We start from the raw sequence: 24094 nt of genomic DNA, 5'->3' as shown, positions 1-24094 counted from the left end.
AAATGAAAGTGAAAATATTTTGAAATTGAAAATTGAATTTTAATATAAAATTTTCGAAAAAAAATGTAGTTCAAAATTAGTTAGAAAAATAAAATATATATATATATATATATATTTTTTTTTTTGAATTTTGAATTTTATGATGAAAGAGAAAAACACACAAAAGACACAAGACTTAAAATTTTTAGATCTAATGCTCCTTATTTTCGAAAATTTTTGGAGGGAAAACACCAAGGAACACCAAACTTAAAAATTTTAAGATCAAGACACAAGAAAAACTCAAGAACACTTTGAAGATTCACAAGAACACCAAGAACACAAGAAAGAACACCAAACTTAAAATTTTTAGAAAATCAAGACAAGTTTTCGAAAATTAAAGAGAGATTAACAAGAAAACACCAAACTTAGAGTTTGGCACAAGATTAAATCAAGAAAAATTATTTTTGAAAAAGATTTTCAAAAGTATTGGTGCTCCCTCATCAAGAATATAAACCAATGCTTTAGCCAATTGGGAATAAATATGACACTTGATGTAGATATTCCAATTAGTGCTTTAAAAGGAACACAAGTGAAACAAGAAAAGACACAAAGCAAGAAAAATTCAAGATTAAACAAGAAAAATAAGCAAGAACAACTTGAAGATTAATAAAGAACAAAGATCACAAGTCGAAAATTTTAAAGAAAAATATGAGATATGCAATTGACACCAAACTTAGAACAAGACACTAAAACTCACGAAAATTAGCAATTAATTAAAAGAAAAATAATAAATTTTGAAAAGAAATTTTTTTTTGAAAAGAAACTATCCTATCAAGATTTAATGACTCTATAACAATAAAAATAAGAATAAAAATAAAAATAAATTATTCCTAATCTAAGAAATAAAATAAGCCTTCAATTGTCCAAACTCAATAATCCCCGGCAACGGCGCCAAAAACTTGGTGCACGAATTTGTGATTCGCACAACTAACCAGCAAGTGCACTGGGTCGTCCAAGTAATACCTTACGTGAGTAAGGGTCGATCCCACGGAGATTATTGGCTTGAAGCAATCAATGTTTATTTTATTAATCCTAGTCAGGATACCAATAGAGTTCTTTAGCCTCGTATTTTAATAAAGAAAAGGGCATAAAATAAATAGTTACTACTTGAACAATAGAGTTACTTGTTTTGCAGTACTGGGGAATATGTTGGAGTTTTGGAGATGCTTTGTCCTTTGACTTCAACTCTTCCTTGAAATCCTTCAATACACGCAAGGCTCCTTCCATGGCAAGCTCTATGTAGGGTGTCACCGTTGTCAATGGCTACTTCCCATCCTCTCAGTGAAAACGTTCCTATGCTCTGTCACAGCACGGCTAATCATCTGTCGGTTCTCAATCAGGTTGGAATAGAATCCATTGATTCTTTTGCGTCTGTCACTAACGCCCAGCCCTCAGGAGTTTGAAGCACGTCACATTCATTCAATCCCGGAATCCTACTCGGAATACCACAGACAAGGTTTAGACTTTCCGGATTCTCATGAATGCCGCCATCAATCCGGCTTATACCACGAAGATTCTGATTAAGGAATCTAAGAGATATTCATTCAATCTGATATAGAACGGAGGTGGTTGTCAGGCACACGTTCATGGATTGAGGAAGGTGATGAGTGTCACGGATCATCACCTTCTTCACAATTAAGCGCGAATAAACATCTTAGATAAGAACAAGCGTGTTTGAATGGAAAACAAAGGAATTGTATTAAATCATCGAGACGCTGCAGAGCTCCTCACCCCCAACAATGGAGTTTAGAGACTCATGCCATCACAAAGTATGTAATTCAGATCTGAAAATGTCATGAGGTACAAAATAATTCTCTAAAAGTTGTTTAAATAGTAAACTAGTAACCTAGGTTTACAGAATATGAGTAAACTAAGATAATTGGTGCAGAAATCTACTTCTGGGGCCCACTTGGTATGTGCTGGGGCTGAGACTAATGCTTTCCACGTGTGGAGGCCTTTCCTGGCGTCAAACTCCAGGTTATGACGTGTTTTGGGCGTTCAACTCCGGATCATGACGTTTTTCTGGCGTTTAACTCCAGACAGCAGCATGAACTTGGCGTTTAACGCCAAGTTACGTCGTCTATCCTCGCGCAAAGTATGGACTATTATATATTGCTGGAAAGCCCTGGATGTCTACTTTCCAACGCCGTTGAGAGCGCGCCAATTGGACTCCTGTAGCTCCAGAAAATCCATTTCGAGTGCAGGGAGGTCAGGATCCAACAGCATCAGCAGTCCTTTTTCAGCCTAAGTCAGATTTTTGCTCAGCTCCCTCAATTTCAGCCAGAAAATACCTGAAATCACAGAAAAACACACAAACTCATAGTAAAGTCCAGAAATATGATTTTTGCCTAAAAACTAATATTATTCTACTAAAAACTAACTGAAACATGCTAAAATCTACATGAAATTACCCCCAAAAAGCGTATAAAATATCCGCTCATCAAGCATGCTGGAGATTTCTGGATTAGCGAAGATCCTTGTTCTCGGGACTCTATTTTGGTTTATATGTTTTGTTTAGATACTTTTATCTCCACTAAATAATACAAAATGAGATGACTCCTCTTAGCGGGAATTTTTGGAGAATAGGTTTTCTGTATTTGTGCACTTTTGAGTTTCCTTTGGGGTTTTCTATTTTATTTACATGTATATATTGCTATGCTCGAACCAGTTATCTTCGCAACCGGATTTTGAGTTTTGATATTCCTGTTTTTTTGACATTCCTTTGTACATATATAATCTCGCGTTAGTTTATCCTTGTTCGTATGTTATCAATCGGAGTGTTGCGCTTTCGAGTTACGATTTTTTGTTTACCCGTTTTTCTTCAAAGACTCCTAGTTATAATCATTTTTCACACTACTATACGTACTAAATTTTGGCATTTAACACAAGATAATTGATAGTGAGAATGCAAAATACTTGCTGAAAGTGATCGGCTGAAGGAGTGGCTGCAGACCCTAACAAAACAGCAGCCATGCTTGCTTGGCCATTCCCTAAGGATGTATGCACCTTGCGAGGTTTTTTTTGCCTCACCGGGTACTATCGGCAGTTTGTGCAAGGGTATGGCACCATTGCCAAACCATTGACAAATTTAACAAGAAAGAATGCTTTTGAATGGAATGCTAGAGCCATGCTAGCCTTTGAACAACTAAAATCCCATGGTACCCTTGCCACATTGACTATCCCGAATTTTACGCAGGAGTTTGTCATAGAGACTGATGCCTCAAGCGAAATAAGGGTTGTGTTGTCTCAATAAAGGCATATAATTGCATTTCTAAGTCAAGCATTGTCGCCAAGAGCACGTCGAAAATCAGCTTACAAGAGGGAATTGATAGCGGTGATGCTTGTTGTCCAGAAATGGCGGCATTACTTATTGGGAAGTCATTTCACGGTGTTTACGGACCAGCGGAGTTTAAAGTTTCTCACCGAGCAGCGATTGATGGATCTGGCCCACCTCAAGTGGACAACAAAGTTGTTGGGCTTGGACTTTGACATCAAGTATTGCCAGGGTTGGAAAATAAGGTAGTGGATGCTTTCTCGCGGCAAATATAGCCAAGGCTGTCTCGGTAGCACACGTAAATGTTTAGGACAGTATAGAAGCTGAGATAAAAGAAGATCTGAAATTGGAGAAAATGGTGGTTGCCTTGCAGTAAGGGTCTGAGGATTTCCCTGGTTACTCCTTAAGGAAAGGGAGATTGTTCTATCAAGGAAGAGCGGTGTTACCGGCAAATTCGGCTCACATACCCTCATTATTGGCTGATAATCATGACAACAGGATGGGGGGGGCCATTCGGGGTACTTTCAGACGTACAAGAGGCTGGCGCCAGCGGTCTATTGGAAGGGGATGCGACGACGGGTGAAGGATTATGTGGCCGCTTGCTCCATTTGCCGACAAAGCAAGTACGCTGCACTTAAGCCACAGGGACGGCTGCAGCCCTTGCCGATTTCGAAGAGAATATGGGAACATATCACAATGGAATTTGTGGTCAGCTTGCACAAGGCAAAGGGCATGGACACCATTTTTTTGGTGGTCGACTGGCTGAGCAAATATGCCCACTTTAAACCGTTATCACACCCTTTCTTAGCCAAAGAAGTGGCTACAATTTTCATTAAAGAGGTGGTGAAGTTTCATGGATTTTCAAAATCTATTGTTTTTGGGCGAGATAGAATTTTTATGAGCAGATTTTGGTTTCGAATTATTCCAGGCAGCGGGGCATGAAGCTAAAATACAGCACTGCATTTCACCCACAGACGAATGGGCAAATAGAGGTGGTGAACAGCTGCCTCGAGACTTACTTGAGGTGCTTTGTGGGTGGATATCTAAAGAGGTGGTTGGAATGATTACCATGGACAGAATATTGGTTTAATACGACCTTTACGCTTCAGCCTGCACTTCCCCATTTCAGGCCGTTTATGGGGTGTCTCCCCCAATTTTGTTCCAAGGAGAGATATACTCATTGCAGGTTGAGGAAGTGGCTGCACTGACAGTGACCAGGGATGCGGTTCTAGTTGAGTTAAAGCATCATTTGGTGCAAGCTCAGTAGAGAATAAAGCAAACGGCAGATAAAAAGCGAAGGGAGGTAGAAATCGAGATAGGAGACTAGGTGCACCTCAAGCTACAACCTTACCAAATGTGTTTCTTGGCTCCGAGAATGAATGAGAAACTAAGCCCTCACTTTTATGGGACTTTCGAAGTGCTTAAGAGGGTGGGTCTAGTGGCATATCGATTGGCGTTGCCAGACAGGTGCAAGCTCCATCGGTCTTCCACGTAAGCAAGTTGAAAAAAGCTGTCACGGCGTCACAGCAACCGCAGGTTTTGCCACATTGATGGCAGAAGATAGTGAATTAATGGTGCAATCCCAGGGTATTTTGGCATCTAGGTCAGCGAGAGGTGGTTCCTTAGAGTACTTGGTTCGTTGGCAAGGTCTTCAATCATGCAATGATAGCTAGGAGGAGGCTACCGCGCTGCAACACTCTTTTCCTAAGCTCCACCTTGAAGACAAACCTCAAGGTGGACAGTCTTTTCCTGAGCTCCACCTTGAAGACAAACCTCAAGGTGGTTGTCCAGGGAGAATAATGATAGGAACATGTTTGGATTGGTTTATAGGCAGAAAGGTAAGGAGTAGATAAGCTGAATTTTCATTATTAATTCATAATTGCTGCTGGTTGGCTGCTGGTTAGCTCTTTTAAGCTAGTTTAGCAGGTTAGGAGCAATGGTCTAGGATTAATTGTTGCCAATAAATACCAAGGGCTAGTTAGTTAGAAAAAATTGTTTTGCTATTAATTCAGAAGAGAGAACTCTCTCCAGAGTTGGTTAGATCCTACAGTGTACTTTAATAAGGAATTGTGATTTACAATCCCTAGTTCATGAATAAAATCCCCTAATTTCTGCTAGATCTTATCAGCCTTCTTCGAAAAGCGTCAAAATTCATGGACAGCATAAGCAGTAAGGTGTAGCCATGATAGAACCATGGTTGGAATTCAGAATATAAGGAGCCAGGTACACTAATCCATTTCTCATACATAACATGGGTAATATAGTACTACATTACATGAATAGTGTCATTATAGAAGTTGTTACAAATTATAGTACACACAAATAAGTGAATTCTACCACATAATAATAATAATAATAATAATAATAATAATAATAATAATAATACTTGTAACAAGTACACAAGAATTATTAGACAGCTTAACTGATGTGAAATTCTCCACTTGCATGAACCTCCTTGACCCTCTTGTCATACTCATCTTCTTCCTCTTCCTCTTCCTCCACCTCTTCTTCCACTTCCTCTTCTTCTTCTTCGCCTTCCCACCCAAAACCTTTGACAGGCCTAGATACCGGAGGAGGGTCCCTTGCCTCTCCCACGATTTTCATGATCTCATCTATGCTTTGAACGGAAAAGCTTGGGTTGCCTCTTTGGTAGTAGGCAGCTTGAGCTGATTCAGTTAGCTCCCTTGGTAGGTTCTTTAGAAACCATGGGTGGCTCTTGATTTCCTTGAGAGAAATTCTCTGCAAACAATAAAAGCAACATGGCCTTGCAGTTAGTTTGATATAACCAACATCAGTATATTTTGTGAATAATGTTGTGTAACATAAATTGCTGTGAAAACCTAAGGCATTTGAGTAACTATATTAATAAGAGTGGTATATTAATTATTAAACAAGAAACAAGGCAGTTTCTCTTGATTGTGTTTTTACTCATTGACATAATGGTCCACATGAGACGCCAACAAGACACAATAACAAATCTATGCTTCTTGAACATGGTATGAAATGACATGATATATATTATATAGTCTGCTTAAATTGAAATAATAGGAAAAATACAAACTGTTACTTTAACATTGGCAACATACCCTCAATGGGTTAGCGACAAATATGCGAGAAAGAAGGTGCCTGCAATCTTGAGAGATGTGAACGTAATCGGGGATTTTGTACTGAACAGCCATTATACGCTGCAGAAGATGGCAGCCAATGCAGATTAGCAGAATGGGATAAAAACATCGGAAACAATGTGAAAATCAGTAATAGAATCCTTACCTGAATTGTTTTCCTAAAATTCCTAGGGTCATCCTGATCCTCAAAGGGATATGCTCCAACTAGCATGACATAAAGAGTCACTCCACATGACCATACATCAGCCAACTATTCCAAATTTAGAAGAGAAGATCATTAACAAAACCATTAGTATATAATGGTTCCCAGGTGAACAAATCCTTTGAGCACTAGATAATTAGACGTAAATGTAAAAGACTAAAAATTTTCTTCCTTGAATCATGTTCAGAGGCAAAAAGCTCCAAAAAGCTATGATCCTGATATGCAGCATGTTAAGGGGTAATTTATTCTCAATCGTAAAGAATGAACATATAAATCAATGAGATGAAAGGATCTATACAGAACCAGTTCTATGTAGATCACGTGTATTACCTTCCCATCATACTCCCTCCTAGAAAGAACCTCTGGTGCGATATAAGCTGGAGTTCCAACAGTTGATTTGGGTCTTGAATGAAGCAATGATGACTACACCACAAAATATGTATATATAAAAAAAAAAAAACAACTTAGAGGTATAATGCTAAGCTAACATTATAAGAATCACTAAACTCAATGGTACTAATTCTAGTACCTTGGAATAACCAAAGTCACAAATTTTCAGGCGAGGTGCAGGGCTTCCATCTAAAAGAGTATTTTCTAGCTTCAAATCCCTGTGGCATATTTGCTGCAGAAGACAGTAAAAGCTCAAGTTCTCTCTTTGTAAATATGAATACCGAAAGTCCCATAATTTTACAAAGACTTGGGCATGATTATTACCATGGCATGACAGTAATGGACACCGGAAATCAGTTGCTGAAAGAAATATCTAGCCTGAAGAATCAAAGGAGTGAAAAGAAAATGAGATGCGTTACAACAATAATGGCACTGAAGGCAAAATCCTCAGAGTACGGAAAAGTTAACAACCTCATCTTCACTAAACCTGCCAGCGTTGCATATTCTCTCAAAGAGCTCTCCTCCGGCTGCATACTCCATCACTATTGCTAAATGAGTGGGGGTCAAAACTACCTGAAACATTAAAATCCCATTGAAATAGAAGCACATAATTAATTAGAGAGTACTCAACATAAAGTGATCCAGCAGTCAAACAAAGCAAATTCCTTGCCTCCTTGAAGCGAATTATGTTGGGATGCCGAAGGGATCTGTGATTGATAATCTCTCTTGCCACATTCTCATCAATCTGGAATTATAGATAAAATAAAACATTAGGATCAAAGATGTCAAAATAGCAGCCCTTAAATCACATTTACAAAAGTAGACACAGAAAAACATCAAAGAAGGAATATGGGACCCTTTTCTTCTCCTTTTATAACTCTATCATGTGATGATCTTTGAGTTTTCAGTTATAGTCACAAAAATATCTCGGAGAAGGATGTAAGGAACTGCTTCATCGGTAAAAGCTAGACTTTATAATTGACATTTTGATCCTCTTTTTTCAAAAAGCCACATGCAACAAAATTGTGGAAGAGAATATGTTAACACCTTTCTGATTTTAATTTTTCCACAAATCAAACTTCCACCTCACTTAATCAGCTTAAGTCAATTATTAGTTACATGACAAGACCTCCACTCAATATCCTAAATGCAAAACGAGAAAATGATAAATCTGAAGACCTCCACTCACTAACAGAAGAATTGTTTTATATATAAAAAAATAATAACCGAAAAGGGAAAAAGGAAAAAAAGAAACCTTGTGGCCACGCTCTATGTATTTCATGGCAACGAGCTCCTTGGTCTCCTTGTTTCTCATGAGCCTAGCCACCCCAAAATTCCCAGCTCCCAAATCCTTCACGGCCTCGTACTTTTCCATGATCTCCTGAACTTGACACAGAGACACAACTAGCTTTGGCTATGGAAGGAAGTGGTGTTCAAATTCGGTAACTCAAATGGGTCATGCAAGTCCCTTTTATGAACCACAGCACAACTTTATACTCTGATCAAAAGGGGAATGTAAAGGAGCTTGCTTTCACTGAAAAACTGGCTCGCTCTTCGTCTATATATATATAATACAAGGATATCATATAATAATAATAAATAGCAACAAAGAGAGAGAGAGAGAGAGAGAGAGAGAGAGAGAGAGAGTGTGAAGATTTAAGTATGAATTGATTGTAGAGTGGGAGAGGAGTGAGGAAGGGGAGAGTGCACGTGGGACTGTGAGAGAGAAGACATTATAAAAATGAAAATTTTTTATGGCAATAATATCATATTCACATCACATCATATCATATGGCAAGGGGATGGGGAAGACCCAATCAAATTTAATCAATGACATTACATTATGAGCATTAAGATGATGAGGAACGGGTTTAAATCTTCTTGGTTCTTGTGTGTGTATGTTTTTTTCTCTAATGCATTTTTACAATCACCTTGCGGGCACTGTGTAGGAACTGAAAAATAGTTAGTTAGTATCCCTGTCCCGTTGATTTGAATGGCATTGGATCTCTAACAACGCCGTCGCTGTAGGGGAAACACCTTTCTCTTCATTCTCAATCTTAATTGCAGATTTTCAAAGTAATCTCTTTTCAAAACAAATGATTAAAATTGGAATTCATTTCCTTTTCAAAGCAAAAACAAAATAGATGTAATAATAATATCAAGTCTAATGATTAGAAGAAAAATAATGGGTTACCACTTACCACATAAGAAGAAATATGATGAGCCCTCAATAGTATAAGACTATAAGTATTAACACAATGAAAAAGTGGGGCTGAATGAATTTTTTTAAATAAAATTTTTCACTTCACTTGTATAAGGGTTTAAATTATGGAAATAATAGTTTTACTCTCAAATTAATAATGATTTTCTCTCTTAATTATATTTTTTAATTTTTTTAAGAATATCCTCACAATTATTATTTCCTGATTTAACTATATGCAAAATAATAATAAAAATTAATAAATCAAAAATTTGAAAATCAACTAAAATTAAAATTACATATTTTTCTGATAATTTTGTTATATCCATATTTATTGATAATTGTTGGGAAAACTCAACACAAGTTTAAAAACAAGAACCTGTCTAACAGCAGAAGCACCAAAAATAATTTTTTCACAACCTATACAATTAAATGGGTAATACCAAAGATACTCCAAACAGAAATATAATGGCAGAAATTAAATAATCAGACACCATAATTTTAACGTGGAAAAACCCCCCAAAAGAGGGACAAAAAATCCACGGGACCTAGTCCAGAAAAATCTTCCACTATCAGAATAATGGGTACACAAACAGTCTTCCTAATGACACTTGGGCATCTCAACAATCAACAAAATACATCTTCAAAACTGATGGAATCAGCATAAACCCTCTACAAAGTGGGTATCTCAAATCAGGCAAAAGAGAAGGCAATACAACTAGCAAGTTATATCCTAATGTTCATCTCTACACCAGGAATAACATACTAAAATTTCATAAGAAATGGAGCAAGTTTACCAAGTCAATGTGATCAAGGTTAGCATGCTCTTTTCCCCCAAATTTTTTTCTCCTCTCTCGCCGTCGAAGCCCCTGCTTCGTTCCTTTTTCTTTCAAAAAGTGAGAATCACTATTCTCACTCTCTCTCCATGGCTAAAGCCACTTTTGTTTCTTTATTTTATTTTTTTAATATGTGTGGGCCCCACTTGAGGTTGGGGACCCACCAATAAATCTCCCACTCACCAACTCAAGTGGGGATAGGCTGCTCCACCAAGCCCGTCTTTTCTTTGCAGGAATCAAACTTCACTGCAGGTAAACTCTTAGTCATCATATCTGAACCATTATCATCAGTATGGATCTTCTCAAGTGCATATGACTTCATCTCAAGCGCTTGATGTATCCAATGATACCTCACCTCTATGTGCTTCGATCGGGAATGAAACGTCGGATTCTTGCTGAGATGGATAGCACTCTGACTGTCACAAAATAACACAAACTTCTCTTGATTGATGCCTAACTCTTGTAGGAATTTCTTCATCCACAAGAGTTCCTTAGAAGCTTCAACAACAGCAATGTATTCTGCCTTTGTAGTAGACAAAGCAACACATTTCTGAAGTCGAGATTACCACGACACAACTCCCCCTGCAAAAGTCATCAATAACCAGAAGTAGACTTCCTTGAATCAAGATCCCCAGCCATATCTGCATCTGTGTAACCATCCAACATAGGTTGGTCACTCCCAAAGCATAAATGGTGGACGAAAATTGTGATCCATATTCTTTTGTATTTGTATGAAATTTAATAATTGACTTTATTTGAATTCACAACTCCGTTCAACTAACCAGCAAGTGTACTGGGTCGTCCAAGTAATAAACCTTACGCGAGTAAGGGTCGATCCCACAGAGATTGTTGGTATGAAGCAAGCTATGGTCACCTTGTAAATCTCAGTTAGGCAGATTAAATAGTTTTGGTTTTCGAAAATCAATAATAAAAAGAAAATAAAAAGGATAGAAATACTTATGTAAATCAAGAGTGGGAATTTCAGATAAGCGTATGGAGATACTGTGCTCCTCTTGAAACTCTGCTTCACTACTCTCTCTTCCAATCCTTCTTACTCCTTTCCATGGCAAGCTGTATGTAGGACTTTACTATCATCAATGGCTACTTTCAATCCTCTCGGGAAAATGGTCCTATGCGCTGTCACTGCACGGCTAATCGTCTGGAGGCATCACCCTTGGTTGATAGCTACATCCCATCCTCTTAGTGAAAATGTTCCAAATGCTCTGTCACAGCACGGCTAATCATCTGTCGATTCTCAATCAGGTTGGAATAGAATCCATTGATTCTTTTGCGTCTGTCACTAACGCCCAGCCTTCAGGAGTTTGAAGCTCGTCACAGTCATTCAATACCGGAATCCTACTCGGAATACCACCGACAAGGTTAGACTTTCCGGATTCCCAGGATCCTACTCGGAATACCACAGACAAGGTTAGACTTTCCGGATCCTCATGAATGCCGCCATCCATCTAGCTTATACCACGAAGATTCTGTTGGGGAATCTAAGAGATATGCGTCCGGCCTAAGGTAGAACGGAAGTGGTTGTCAGTCACGCGCATTCATAGGTGAGAATGATGATGAGTGTCACGGATCATCACATTCATCAAAGTTAAGTACAACGTATATCTTGGAATAAGAATAAAAGAGAATTGAATAGAAAGGAATAGTAATTGTATTGAAACTTGAGGTACAGCAGAGCTCCACACCCTTAATCTATGGTGTGCAGAAACTCCACTGTTGAAAATACATAAGTAAAAGGTTCAGGCATGGCCGAATGGCCAGCCCCCAAAAACGTGATCACAGGATTCAAATTACAATCCAGTATGAGATTATGATAGTAAAAAGTTCTATTTATAATAAACTAGCTCCTAGGGTTTACATGAGTAAGTAATTGATGCATAAATCCACTTCCGGGGCCCACTTGGTGTATGTTTGGGCTGAGCTTGATCTATTCACGAGCTGAGGCTTTTATTGGAGTTGAACTCCAAGTTATAACGTGTTTTGGGCGTTCAACTCCGGATCATGACGTTTTTCTAGCTTCTAACTCCAGACAGCAGCATGTACTTGGCGTTCAACGCCAAGTTACATCGTCAATTTTCGAATAAAGTATAGACTATTATATATTGCTGGAAAGCTCTGGATGTCTACTTTCCAACGCCGTTGAGAGTGCACCATTTGGAATTCTGTAGCTCCAGAAAATCCATTTTGAGTGCAGGGAGGTCAGATTCCAACAGCATCAGCAGTCCTTTTGTCAGTCTTTTTCAGAGTTTTGCTCAAGTCCCTCAATTTCAGCCAGAAATTACCTGAAATCACAGAAAAACACACAAACTCATAGTAAAGTCCGGAAATGTGAATTTAACATAAAAACTAATGAAAACATCCCTAAAAGTAGCTTGAACTTACTAAAAACTACCTAAAAACAATGCCAAAAAGCGTATAAATTATCCGCTCATCACAACACCAAACTTAAATTGTTGCTTGTCCCCAAGCAACTGAAAATTAATTAGGATAAAAAGAAGAGAATATACTATAAATTCCAGAATATCAATGAATATTAATTATAATTAGATGAGCGGGACTTGTAGCTTTTTGCTTCTGAACAGTTTTGGCATCTCACTTTTTCCTTTGAAGTTTAGAATGATTGGCTTCTCTAGGAACTTAGAATTTCGGATAGTGTTATTGACTTTCCTAGTTAAGCATGTTGATTCTTGAACACAGCTACTTATGAGTCTTGGCCGTGGCCCTAAGCACTTTGTTTTCCAGTATTACCACCGGATACATAAATGCCACAGACATATAACTGGGTGAACCTTTTCAGATTGTGACTCAGCTTTGCTAGAGTCCCCAGTTAGTGGTGTCCAGAGCTCTTAAGCACACTCTTTTGCTTTGGATCACGACTTTAACCACTCAGTCTCAAGCTTTTCACTTGGGCCTTCATGACACAAGCACATGGTTAGGGACAGCTTGATTTAGCCGCTTAGGCCTGGATTTAATTTCCTTGGGCCCTCCTATCCATTGATGCTCAAAGCCTTGGATCCTTTTTACCCTTACCTTTTGGTTTTAAGGGCTATTGGCTTTTTCTACTGTTCCTTCTCTCTTTTTTTTTCGCAAGCTTTCTTTTTCACTGCTTTTTCTTGCTTCAAGAATCAATTTCATGATTTTTCAGATCCTCAATAACATTTCTCTTTGTTCATCATTCTTTCAAGAGCCAACAATTTTAACATTCATAAACAACAAGATCAAAAATATGCACTGTTCAAGCATTCATTCAGAAAACAAAAAGTGTTGTCACCACATCAATATAATTAAATTAAATTCAAGGATAAATTCGAAATTCATGTACTTCTTGTTCTTTTGAATTAAAACATTTTTCTTTTAAGAGAGGTGAAGGATTACTGGATTTTATTCATAGCTTTAAGGCATGGTTACATACTAATGATCATGAAATAAAGACACAAAACATAGATAAACACAATATTAAAAACCGAAAAGCAGAAAGAAATAAGAACAAGGAATGAGTCCACCTTAGTGGCGTCTTCTTCTTGAAGGACCAATGATGTTCTTTAGCTCTTCTATGTCCCTTCCTTGCCTTTGTTGCTCCTCCCTCATTGCTTTTTGATCTTCTCTTATTTCATGGAGAATGATGGAGTGCTCATGATGTTCCACCCTTAATTGTTCCACATTGTGGCTTAAATCTTCTAAGGAGGTGTTGAGTTGCTCCTAATAGTTGTTGGGAGGGAAGTGCATCCCTTGAGGCATCTCAGGGATTTCTTGATGATGAGCTTCCTCATGCATCTCTTGAGAACCGTGAGGGGTTTCTCTTGCTTGCTCCATCCTCTTTTTGGTGATGGGCTTATCCTCTTCAATGAGGATGTCTCCTTCTATGATGACTCCAGCTGAGTAACATAGATGGCAAATAAGGTGAGGAAAAGCTAGCCGTGCCATAGGTGAGGGCTTGTCGGCTATTTTGTAGATTTCATTGGAGATGACCTCATGAACTTCTACTTCCTCTCCAATCATGATGCCATGAATCATGATGGCCCGATCCACAGTAACTTCAGATTGGTTACTAGTAGGAATGATGGAGCGTTGAATGAACTCCAACCATCCTCTAGCCATAGGCTTGAGGTCCAGTCTTCTTAGTTGGACTGGCTTGCCTTTGGAGTCTCTCTTCCATTGAGCTCCTTCCAAACATATGTCCATAAGGACTTGGTCCAACCTCTGATTAAAGTTGACCCTTCTAGTGTAGGGGTGTTCATCTTCTTGCATCATGGGCAAGTGAAACGCCAACCTCACATTTTTCGGACTAAAATCTAAGTATTTCCCCCGAACCATTGTGAGATAATTCTTTGGACTCGGGTTCATACTTTGATCATGGTTCCTAGTGATCCATGCATTGGCATAGAACTCTTGAACCATTAAGATTCCAACTTGTTGCATGGGGTTGGCTAGGACTTCCCAACCTCTTCTTTGGATTTCATGTCGGATCTCCGGATACTCATTTTTCTTGAGCTTGAAAGGGACCTCAGGGATCACCTTCTTCTTTGCCACAACATCATAGAAGTGGTCTTGATGGCTCTTGGAGATGAATCTTTCCGTCTCCCATGACTCGGAGGTGGAAGCTTTTGTCTTCCTTTTTCCTTTTCTAGAGGATACTCCGGCCTTAGGTGCCATTGATGGTAATGGAAAAACAAAAAGCTTATGCTTTTACCACACCAAACTTAAAATATTGCTCGTCCTCGAGCAATAAAAGAAAGAAGAGAAGAAGAAGAAGAAGAAGAGAATATGGTAGAGAGGGAAAGGTGAAGGTTCGGCTATGTGGGAGAAGAGGGGGTTGTGTTGTGTGAAAATGAAGTAGAATGGAGGGGTATTTATAGGGAGAGGGGGTAGTGTGTATTCGGCCATTTAGGGTGGGAATGGGTGGGAAAAAGTTTTTGAATTTTGAAGGTAGGTGGGGTTTATGGGGAAGAGTGGAAGGATGTGAGTGGTGAATGGGGTAGTTGGGAAGAGGAATTGAGGTGATTGGTGAAAGTTGTTGGGAAGTGTGACATGGGGAAGAGTAATCACAAAAACTAGAATTAGGAGGTAAGGTGGGAATATGTTAGGTGGGGATCCTGTGGGGTCCACAGGTCCTGAGGTGGTCCTGTGGGGTCCACAGGTCCTGAGGTATCAAGGAATTCCATCCCTGCACCAAATAGGCATGTAAAATGCCTTGGCACACCATTCTGGCGTTTAAACGCCCATTGGTGCACGTTCTGGGCGTTCAACGCCCATGTAAAGCATGTTTCTGGCGTTGAATGCCAGTTTCATGCTTGTTACTGGCGTTCAGCGCCAGCTTTTCTTCTCTGGGCACATTCCTGGCGTTCAGCGCCAGAATGTTGCTTGTTTCTGGCGTTCAGTGCCAGAATGGTGCTCTGTTCTGGCATTGAAAGCCGGCCAGATGCACCTTACTGGCGTTGAACGCCAGCCTGTGCGTCCTCCAGGGTGTGAATTTTTTTCTTCTGCTGTTTTTTTGATTCTGTTTTTAATTTTTATGATTTTTTCGTGACTCCTCATGATCATGTACCTAATAAAACACAAAATAACAATAAAATAAAAATTAGATAAATAAAATTGGGTTGCCTCCCAACAAGCGCTTCTTTAATGTCAATAGCTTGACAGTGGCTCTCATGGAAGCACAAGGTGATCAGGTCAATGTTGTATAGTCCCAACACCAAACTTAGAGTTTGGATATAGGATCTTAACACCAAACTTAGAGTTTGGTTGTGGCCTCACAACACCAAACTTAGAGTTTGACTGTGGGGGCTCTTCTTGACTCTGAACTGAGAGAAGCTCTTCATGCTTACTCTCTTTTGTCACAGAGGGATGGCCATGTGCTTTAAACACAAGGTAGTCCCCATTCAATTGAAGGACTAATTCACCTCTGTTGACATCTATCACAGCTTCTGCTGTGGCTAGGAAAGGTCTTCCAAGGATGATGCATTCATCCTCTTCCTTCCTAGTGTCTAAGATTATGAAATCAGCAGGGATGTAAAGGCCTTCAACCTTTACTAGCACGTCCTCTACTAATCCATAAGCTTGTCTCAATGACTTGTCTGCCAATTGCAATGATAACAAGGCAGGTTGTACCTCAATGATCCCCAGCTTCTCCATTACAGAGAGTGGCATAAGATTTATCCCTGACCCCAGATCACACAGAGCTTTTGCAAAGTTCATGGTGCCTATGGTGCAAGGTATTAAGAACTTGCCAGGATCTTGTTTCTTTTGAGGTAGAGTTTTCTGAATCCAAGTATCTAGTTCACTAATGAGCAAGGGAGGTTCACTTTCCCAAGTTTCATTACCAAACAACTTGGCATTCAGCTTCATGATAGCTCCTAAGTATTGAGCAACTTGCTCTCCAGTCACATCTTCATCCTCTTCAGAGGAAGAATAGTCTTTAGAGCTCATGTATGGTAGAAGGAGATTTAATGGAATCTCTATGGTCTCTATATGAGCCTCAGATTCCTTTGGATCCTTAATAGGAAACTCCTTCTTGCTTGAGGGACGTCCCAGGAGGTCTTCCTCACTAGGATTTTCGTCTTTTTCCTCCCTTGTGCATTCGGCCACATTGATCACATCAATGGCCTTGCACTCTCCTTTTGGATTCTCTTCTGTATTACTTGGGAGAATACTGGGAGGAGTTTCAATGACTTTCTTACTCAGCTGGACCACTTTGCCTCCAAATTTCTAATGGAGGATCTTGTTTCATTCATGAAACTGAAAGTGGCCTTTGACAGATCAGAGACTATATTGGCTAAATTAGAAGTGTTTTGTTCAGAATTCTCTGTCTGTTGCTGAGATGATGATGGATATGGCTTACTATTGCCCAGCCTATTGCGTCCACCATTGTTAAAGCCTTGTTGAGGTTTTTGTTGATCCTTCTATGAGAAATTTGGATGATTTCTCCATGATGAGTTATAGGTGTTTCCATAAGGTTCACCCATGTAATTAACCTCTGCCATGGCAGGGTTCTCAGGATCATAAGCTTCTTCAGAAGCTGCCTCTCTAGTACTGTTGGATGCATGTTGCCATCCATTCAGATTTTGAGAGATCATGTTGACCTGTTGAGTCAACACTTTGTTCTGAGCCAATATGGCATTCAGAGCATCAATTTCAAGAACTCCTTTCTTCTGAGGTATCCCATTATTCACGGAATTCCTCTCAGAGGTGTACATAAACTGGTTGTTTGCAACCATGTCAATGAGTTCTTGAGCCTCTTCAGGCGTTTTCTTCAGGTGAATAGATCCACCTGCAGAATGGTCCAATGACATTTTTGAAAATTCAGAGAGACCATAATAGAATATATCTAATATAGTCCATTCTGAAAACATGTCAGATGGACATCTTTTGGTCAGCTGCTTGTATCTTTCCCAAGCTTCATAGAGGGATTCACCATCTTTTTGTTTGAAGGTTTGAACATCCACTCTCAGCTTGCTCAGCTTTTGAGGAGGAAAGAATTTATCAAGAAGGCTGTGACCAGCTTATCCCAAGAGTCCAGGCTATCCTTAGGTTGTGAATCCAACCATATTCTAGCTCTGTCTCTTACAGCAAAAGGGAAAAGCATGAGTCTGTAGACTTCAGGATCAACTTCATTCGTCTTTACAGTCTCACAGATCTGCAAGAACTCAGTTAAAAACTGATAAGGATCTTCAGATGGAAGTCCATAAAACTTGCAGTTTTGTTGCATTAAAGCAACTAGTTGGGGTTTCAGTTCAAAGTTATTGGTTCCAATGGCAGGAATGGAGATGCTTCTTCCATCAAACTTGGACGTTGGCTTTGTGAAGTCACCAAGCATTCTCCTTGCATTATTATTATTTTCGGCTGCCATCTCCTTCTCTTGTTCGAAAATTTCTGAAAGGTTGTTTCTGGATTGTTGTAACTTAGCTTCTCTTAATTTTCTCTTCAGAGTCCTTTCAGGTTCTGGATCAATTTCAACAAGAGTGCCTTTATCCTTGTTCCTGCTCATATGAAAGAGAAGAAAACAAGAAAAGAAAGAGGAATCCTCTATGTCACAGTATAGAGATTCCTTTATGTTAGTAGAAGAAGAAAGGGGTAGAAGAATGAGGAAGGAGATTCGGATTTTTGGATGAAGAGAGGTGAAGAGAAGTGTTAGTAATTAAATAATTAAATAGAAGATGAAAAGAGAAGGGAAATTTCAAAAATAATTTTGAAAAAGAGGTTAGTAATTTTCGAAAATTAGAGATAAAATGTAATTAAAATTAAAACATGAAACAATTAGTTAAAAAGAATTTTTGAAAAAAAAGGGTGAGATATTTTCGAAAATTAGAGACGGAAAAGTAGTTAGGTGGTTTTGAAAAAGATAAGAAACAAACAAAAAGTTAGTTAGTTGATTGAAAAAGATTTGAAATCAAATTTGAAAAAGATAAGAAGATAAGAAGTTAGATAAGATATTTTGAAATCAAATTTTGAAAAAGATAAAATTTTTGAAAAAGATCAACTAAAAGATAAAAAGATTTAATTCAAAAATTTTGAAATTATTTACTTCACTAACAAGAAACTACAAGATAAGATTCTAGAACTTAAAGATTGAACCTTTCTTAACAAGAAAGTAACAAACTTCAAATTTTTGAACCAATCACATTAATTATTAGTGAATTTTCGAAAATTTGATATAAAGATAAGAAAAAGATTTTGAAAATAATTTGAAAAATATTTTTGAAATTTTCGAAAATAAAAAAATGAAAAAGATATGATTTTTGAAAAAGATTTTGAAAAGATAAGATTTTTAAAATTTGAAATTTTGACTTGACTTGTAAGAAACAACTAATTTTAAAAATTTTTGACCAAGTCAACCCAAAATTTCAAAAATTTGGAGGGAAATAAGGAAAAGATATTTTTTTAATTTTTTGAATTTTTAATTATGAGAGAGAAAAACAACAAAAATACTCAATGCATGAAATTTTTAGATCAAAACAATGAATGCATGCAAGAATGCTATGAATGTCAAGATGAACACCAAGAACACTTTGAAGATCATGATGAACATCAAGAACATAATTTTGAAAAATTTGATGCAAAGAAAACATGCAAGACACCAAACTTAGAAATCTTTAATGCATGGACTCTAACAAACGAAAAATGCATATGAGAAACAACAAACAACACAAAACAAGAAAACATCAAGATCAAACAAGAGGACTTTATCAAGAACAACTTGAAGATCATGAAGAACACTATGAATGCATGGGATTTTCGAAAAATGCAAGAAAAATTTTTTAAAGCATGCAATTGACACCAAACTTAAAAGTTGACCCAAGACTCAAACAAGAAACACAAAATATTTTTTATTTTTATGATTTTATGAATTTTTTTTGAATTTTTATTAATTTTTTCGAAAATAAAGTTTAGAAAAATGAAAAATAGAAGAAAAATTTTGAAAAAGATTTTTGAAAAGAAAATTACATAATCTGAGCAACAAGATGAACCGTCAGTTGTCCATACTCGAACAATCCCCGGCAACGGCGCCAAAAACTTGGTGGACGAAAATTGTGATCCATATTCTTTTGTATTTGTATGAAATTTAATAATTGACTTTATTTGAATTCACAACTCCGTTCAACTAACCAGCAAGTGTACTGGGTCGTCCAAGTAATAAACCTTACGCGAGTAAGGGTCGATCCCACAGAGATTGTTGGTATGAAGCAAGCTATGGTCACCTTGTAAATCTCAGTTAGGCAGATTAAATAGTTTTGGTTTTCGAAAATCAATAATAAAAAGAAAATAAAAGGGATAGAAATACTTATGTAAATCAAGAGTGGGAATTTCAGATAAGCGTATGGAGATACTGTGCTCCTCTTGAAACTCTGCTTCACTACTCTCTCTTCCAATCCTTCTTACTCCTTTCCATGGCAAGCTGTATGTAGGGCTTTACTATCATCAATGGCTACTTTCAATCCTTTCGGGAAAATGGTCCTATGCGCTGTCACTGCACGGCTAATCGTCTGGAGGCATCACCCTTGGTTGATAGCTACATCCCATCCTCTCAGTGAAAATGTTCCAAATGCTCTGTCACAGCACGGCTAATCATCTGTCGGTTCTCAATCAGGTTGGAATAGAATCCATTGATTCTTTTGCGTCTGTCACTAACGCCCAGCCTTCAGGAGTTTGAAGCTCGTCACAGTCATTCAATACCGGAATCCTACTCGGAATACCACCGACAAGGTTAGACTTTCCGGATTCCCAGGATCCTACTCGGAATACCACAGACAAGGTTAGACTTTCTGGATCCTCATGAATGCCGCCATCCATCTAGCTTATACCACGAAGATTCTGTTGGGGAATCTAAGAGATATGCGTCCGGCCTAAGGTAGAACGGAAGTGGTTGTCAGTCACGCGCGTTCATAGGTGAGAATGATGATGAGTGTCACGGATCATCACATTCATCAAAGTTAAGTACAACGTATATCTTGGAATAAGAATAAAAGAGAATTGAATAGAAAGGAATAGTAATTGTATTGAAACTTGAGGTACAGCAGAGCTCCACACCCTTAATCTATGGTGTGCAGAAACTCCACTGTTGAAAATACATAAGTAAAAGGTTCAGGCATGGCCGAATGGCCAGCCCCCAAAAACGTGATCACAGGATTCAAATTACAATCCAGGATGAGATTATGATAGTAAAAAGTTCTATTTATAATAAACTAGCTCCTAGGGTTTACATGAGTAAGTAATTGATGCATAAATCCACTTCCGGGGCCCACTTGGTGTATGTTTGGGCTGAGCTTGATCTATTCACGAGCTGAGGCTTTTATTGGAGTTGAACTCCAAGTTATAACGTGTTTTGGGCGTTCAACTCCGGATCATGACGTTTTTCTGGCGTCTAACTCCAGACAGCAGCATGTACTTGGCGTTCAACGCCAAGTTATATCGTCAATTTTCGAATAAAGTATGGACTATTATATATTTCTGGAAAGCTATGGATGTCTACTTTCCAACGCCGTTGAGAGCGCGCCATTTGGAGTTCTGTAGCTCCAGAAAATCTATTTTGAGTGCAGGGAGGTCAGATTCCAACAGCATCAGCAGTCCTTTTGCCAGCCTTTTTCAGAGTTTTGCTCAAGTCCCTCAATTTCAGCCAGAAATTATCTGAAATCATAGGAAAACACACAAACTCATAGTAAAGTCCAGAAATGTGAATTTAACATAAAAACTAATGAAAACATCCCTAAAAGTAGCTTGAACTTACTAAAAACTACCTAAAAACAATGCCAAAAAGTGTATAAATTATCCGCTCATCAATAAACAAACTCTGGAAGTACCATTAAGGTATCTGAGAATCCACTTCACTGCTTGCCAGTGTTCCTTGCCAGGATTAGAGAGAAACCGACTAACAACTCCAACGGCATGAGCAATATTCGGCCTGGTGCAAACCATAGCATACATCAAACTGCCAACTGTAGATGCATATGGAATCTTCTTCATTTCTGCTTTCTCTTTCTCACTTGTGGGACATTGCTGCGAACTCAGCTTGAAATGACTAGCAAGTGGAGTACTAATAGGTTTGGAATTACTCATGTTAAACCTCTCTAAAACTTTCTCAATGTAATTTTGCTGTGACAACCACAGTTTCCCATTTTTCCTATCACGAGTGATACTCATGCCAAGAATTTTCTTTGCAGGACCCAAATCCTTCACAGCAAAGGATCTGTTCAAGTCTTTCTTAAGACTTTTAATCTTTTTAGTGTCATGACCAACAATCAACATGTCATCAACATAAAGCAAGAGAATTATAAAATCACCATCAGAGAATTTCTTAACATATACACAATGATCAGAAGAAGTCTTACTGTACCCATGACTTTCTATGAAGGAATCAAACTTCGTGTACCACTGCCTTGGCGCTTGCTTCAACCCATATAAGCTCTTCTTCAACTTGCATACAAGGTGCTCCTTTCCTTTAACCTCGAAACCCTCTGGTTGCTCCATATAAATTTTTTTATCTATGTCACCGTGAAGGAATGCAGTCTTCACATCAAGCTGCTCAACCTCTAAATTCAAGCTATCCACCAATCCAAGTACAACTCGAATAGAGGACATCTTCACAACTGGAGAGAAAATCTCCTCAAAATCAATACCTTTCTTTTGCTCAAAGCCTTTCATAACCAATCGAGCTTTGTACCTTGGTCGTGAGACATTTTCATCCGCTTTCAACTTGAACACCCATTTATTCTTGAATGCTCTCTTACCCTTCGGCAACTTCACCAATTCAAAAGTATGATTCTCATGCAAGAATTTTATTTCTTCTTGCATGGCCTTCAACCAATCTTCTTTATGCTCATCAGATATAGCTTCCTGGTAGCTCTCTGGCTCCCCAGTCTCAGTGTTCATCACATACTCATGAGGAGAGTATTTCTGAGAAGGATGACGCTCTCTAGTAGATCTTCTCAATTCAGGCTCAATTGGTGGTTCAGGTGGAACTTCAACATCTGGCACCTCAGGTTGAGGTGTAGGTTCATCATGCAAATCATCACCATCATTATCAACTTGTACATCTCCCCCATCAATAGAAGGTCTAGTGGAAGGACCAGGTTCATCATCAACAGAACGTCTAACAGTTACTGTTGGCTTATCTGTCTTCTCAAGATCTTCAATAGTTTGGTCTTCAAGAAAAATCACATCTCGGCTTCTAATTATCTTCTTGCTCACCGGATCTCATAATCTATAACCAAAGTCTTCGTTACCATAACCCATGAAGATACACTGCTTTGACTTTCCATCAAGTTTAGACCTTTCATCTCTTGGAATGTGAACAAAAGCTCTGCAGCCGAACACTCGCAAGTGACTATAGGAGACATATTTCCCTCTCCAAACATTCTCTGGAACATCACCATTTAGTGGAACAGAAGGAGAAAGGTTGATTAAATCTACTGCAGTCCTCATCGCTTCACCCCAAAAGAATTTAGACAACTTTGCATGAGAAAGCATACACCTGACTCTATCATTGATAGTGCGATTCATTCTCTCAGCAACTCCATTATGTTGAGGAGTCTTAGGAATGGTCTTTTCAAGCTTGATTCCATGTCCTTTACAATACTCTTCAAACGGACTCCTGTATTCACCACCATTATCTGCTCGAACACATTTCAATTTCCTTCCTGTTTCTCTTTCAACACTTGCATGAAAGTGTTTGAAGATTCTGAGCACCTGGTCTTTAGATTTCAAAACAAAAGCCTACACTTTTTGAGAATAATCATCAATAAAAGTAACAAAATATGATGCACCACCTAGTGTCTTAGCATCCATAGTGCAAACATCAGTGTGAACTAAATCTAGAACATGTGATCTCCTATGAGGTCCAGAATTATGAAATAATACTCTAGCATGCTTTCCAACAAAACAATGAGTGCAAGTATTTAAAGTTGTACCTTTCACTGGAAGTGAGTGCTTCTTGGCCAAGACGTTTTGTCCTTTCTCGCTCAAGTGACCAAGACGTATATGCCACAAATCAGAAGAGGAATCATTAGCTACATTCACATCTTCTTTGCACAACTTTGCTTGCAACCGGTAGAGAGTAGTGAGACTATTGTCTTCTCTAGCAACAATGAGAGCTCCTTTGGTAATCTTGCATTTTTCACTACCAAAGGAAGTGCAATACCCCTCTTGATCCAATGCCTTCACTGAAATAAGATTGAACCGCATATCTGGCACATGCCTAACATTCTTCAACTGCAACTTGCATCCCATATTAGTTTCAAGCCACATATCACCCATACCAATAATATCACACACTTCTTTATCTCCCTATTTGATCTTGCCAAAATTTCCAACAGTATAGGAAGTGAAAAATTCACGCCTCGGAGTGACATGACATGAGGCAATAGAGTCCATAATCCAAGTGGAATCATCACAGACAAGATTCACATAATTTTCATCATATGTGATAAGAACATCTTCATAAACAATAGCAGCAGTTTCTTTATCACTATCTTTACCTTTGTCTTTATTTCTTCCCCTTGATTGTTCTCTTTTCAAGAA

At 38.4% G+C, this 24094-nt stretch overlaps 1 protein-coding gene across 2 annotated transcripts; it reads right to left on the bottom strand.

The window, feature by feature from the left end:
• Positions 1–5501: 5501 nt before the first annotated feature.
• Positions 5502–9124, bottom strand: LOC130970722 (serine/threonine-protein kinase SRK2A-like). Of its 2 annotated transcripts, XM_057896889.1 has the most exons (10): positions 8962–9124; positions 8286–8588; positions 7701–7775; positions 7502–7603; positions 7355–7408; positions 7170–7262; positions 6971–7063; positions 6584–6688; positions 6400–6498; positions 5514–6052 (listed from the first exon to the last, which is right to left on the bottom strand). In XM_057896889.1, the coding sequence occupies exons 2-10, from the start codon at positions 8403–8405 to the stop codon at positions 5732–5734; spliced, it is 1062 nt and encodes a 353-aa protein (XP_057752872.1). In that variant the 5' UTR covers positions 8406–8588; positions 8962–9124; the 3' UTR covers positions 5514–5731. The 2 variants fall into 2 exon arrangements, with proteins under 2 accessions (XP_057752873.1, XP_057752872.1); XM_057896890.1 differs by lacking the exon at positions 8962–9124 and having other exon boundaries at positions 5502–6052; positions 8286–8440.
• Between the last annotated feature and the right edge of the window lie 14970 nt (positions 9125–24094).

The sequence above is a fragment of the Arachis stenosperma genome, chromosome 3 (genome assembly GCF_014773155.1).
Source record: "Arachis stenosperma cultivar V10309 chromosome 3, arast.V10309.gnm1.PFL2, whole genome shotgun sequence".
In the NCBI taxonomy this organism is placed as follows: domain Eukaryota; kingdom Viridiplantae; phylum Streptophyta; class Magnoliopsida; order Fabales; family Fabaceae; genus Arachis; species Arachis stenosperma.
Note: the sequence above shows the minus strand (reverse complement) of the source record. Positions and strands in the feature narration are given on the sequence as shown.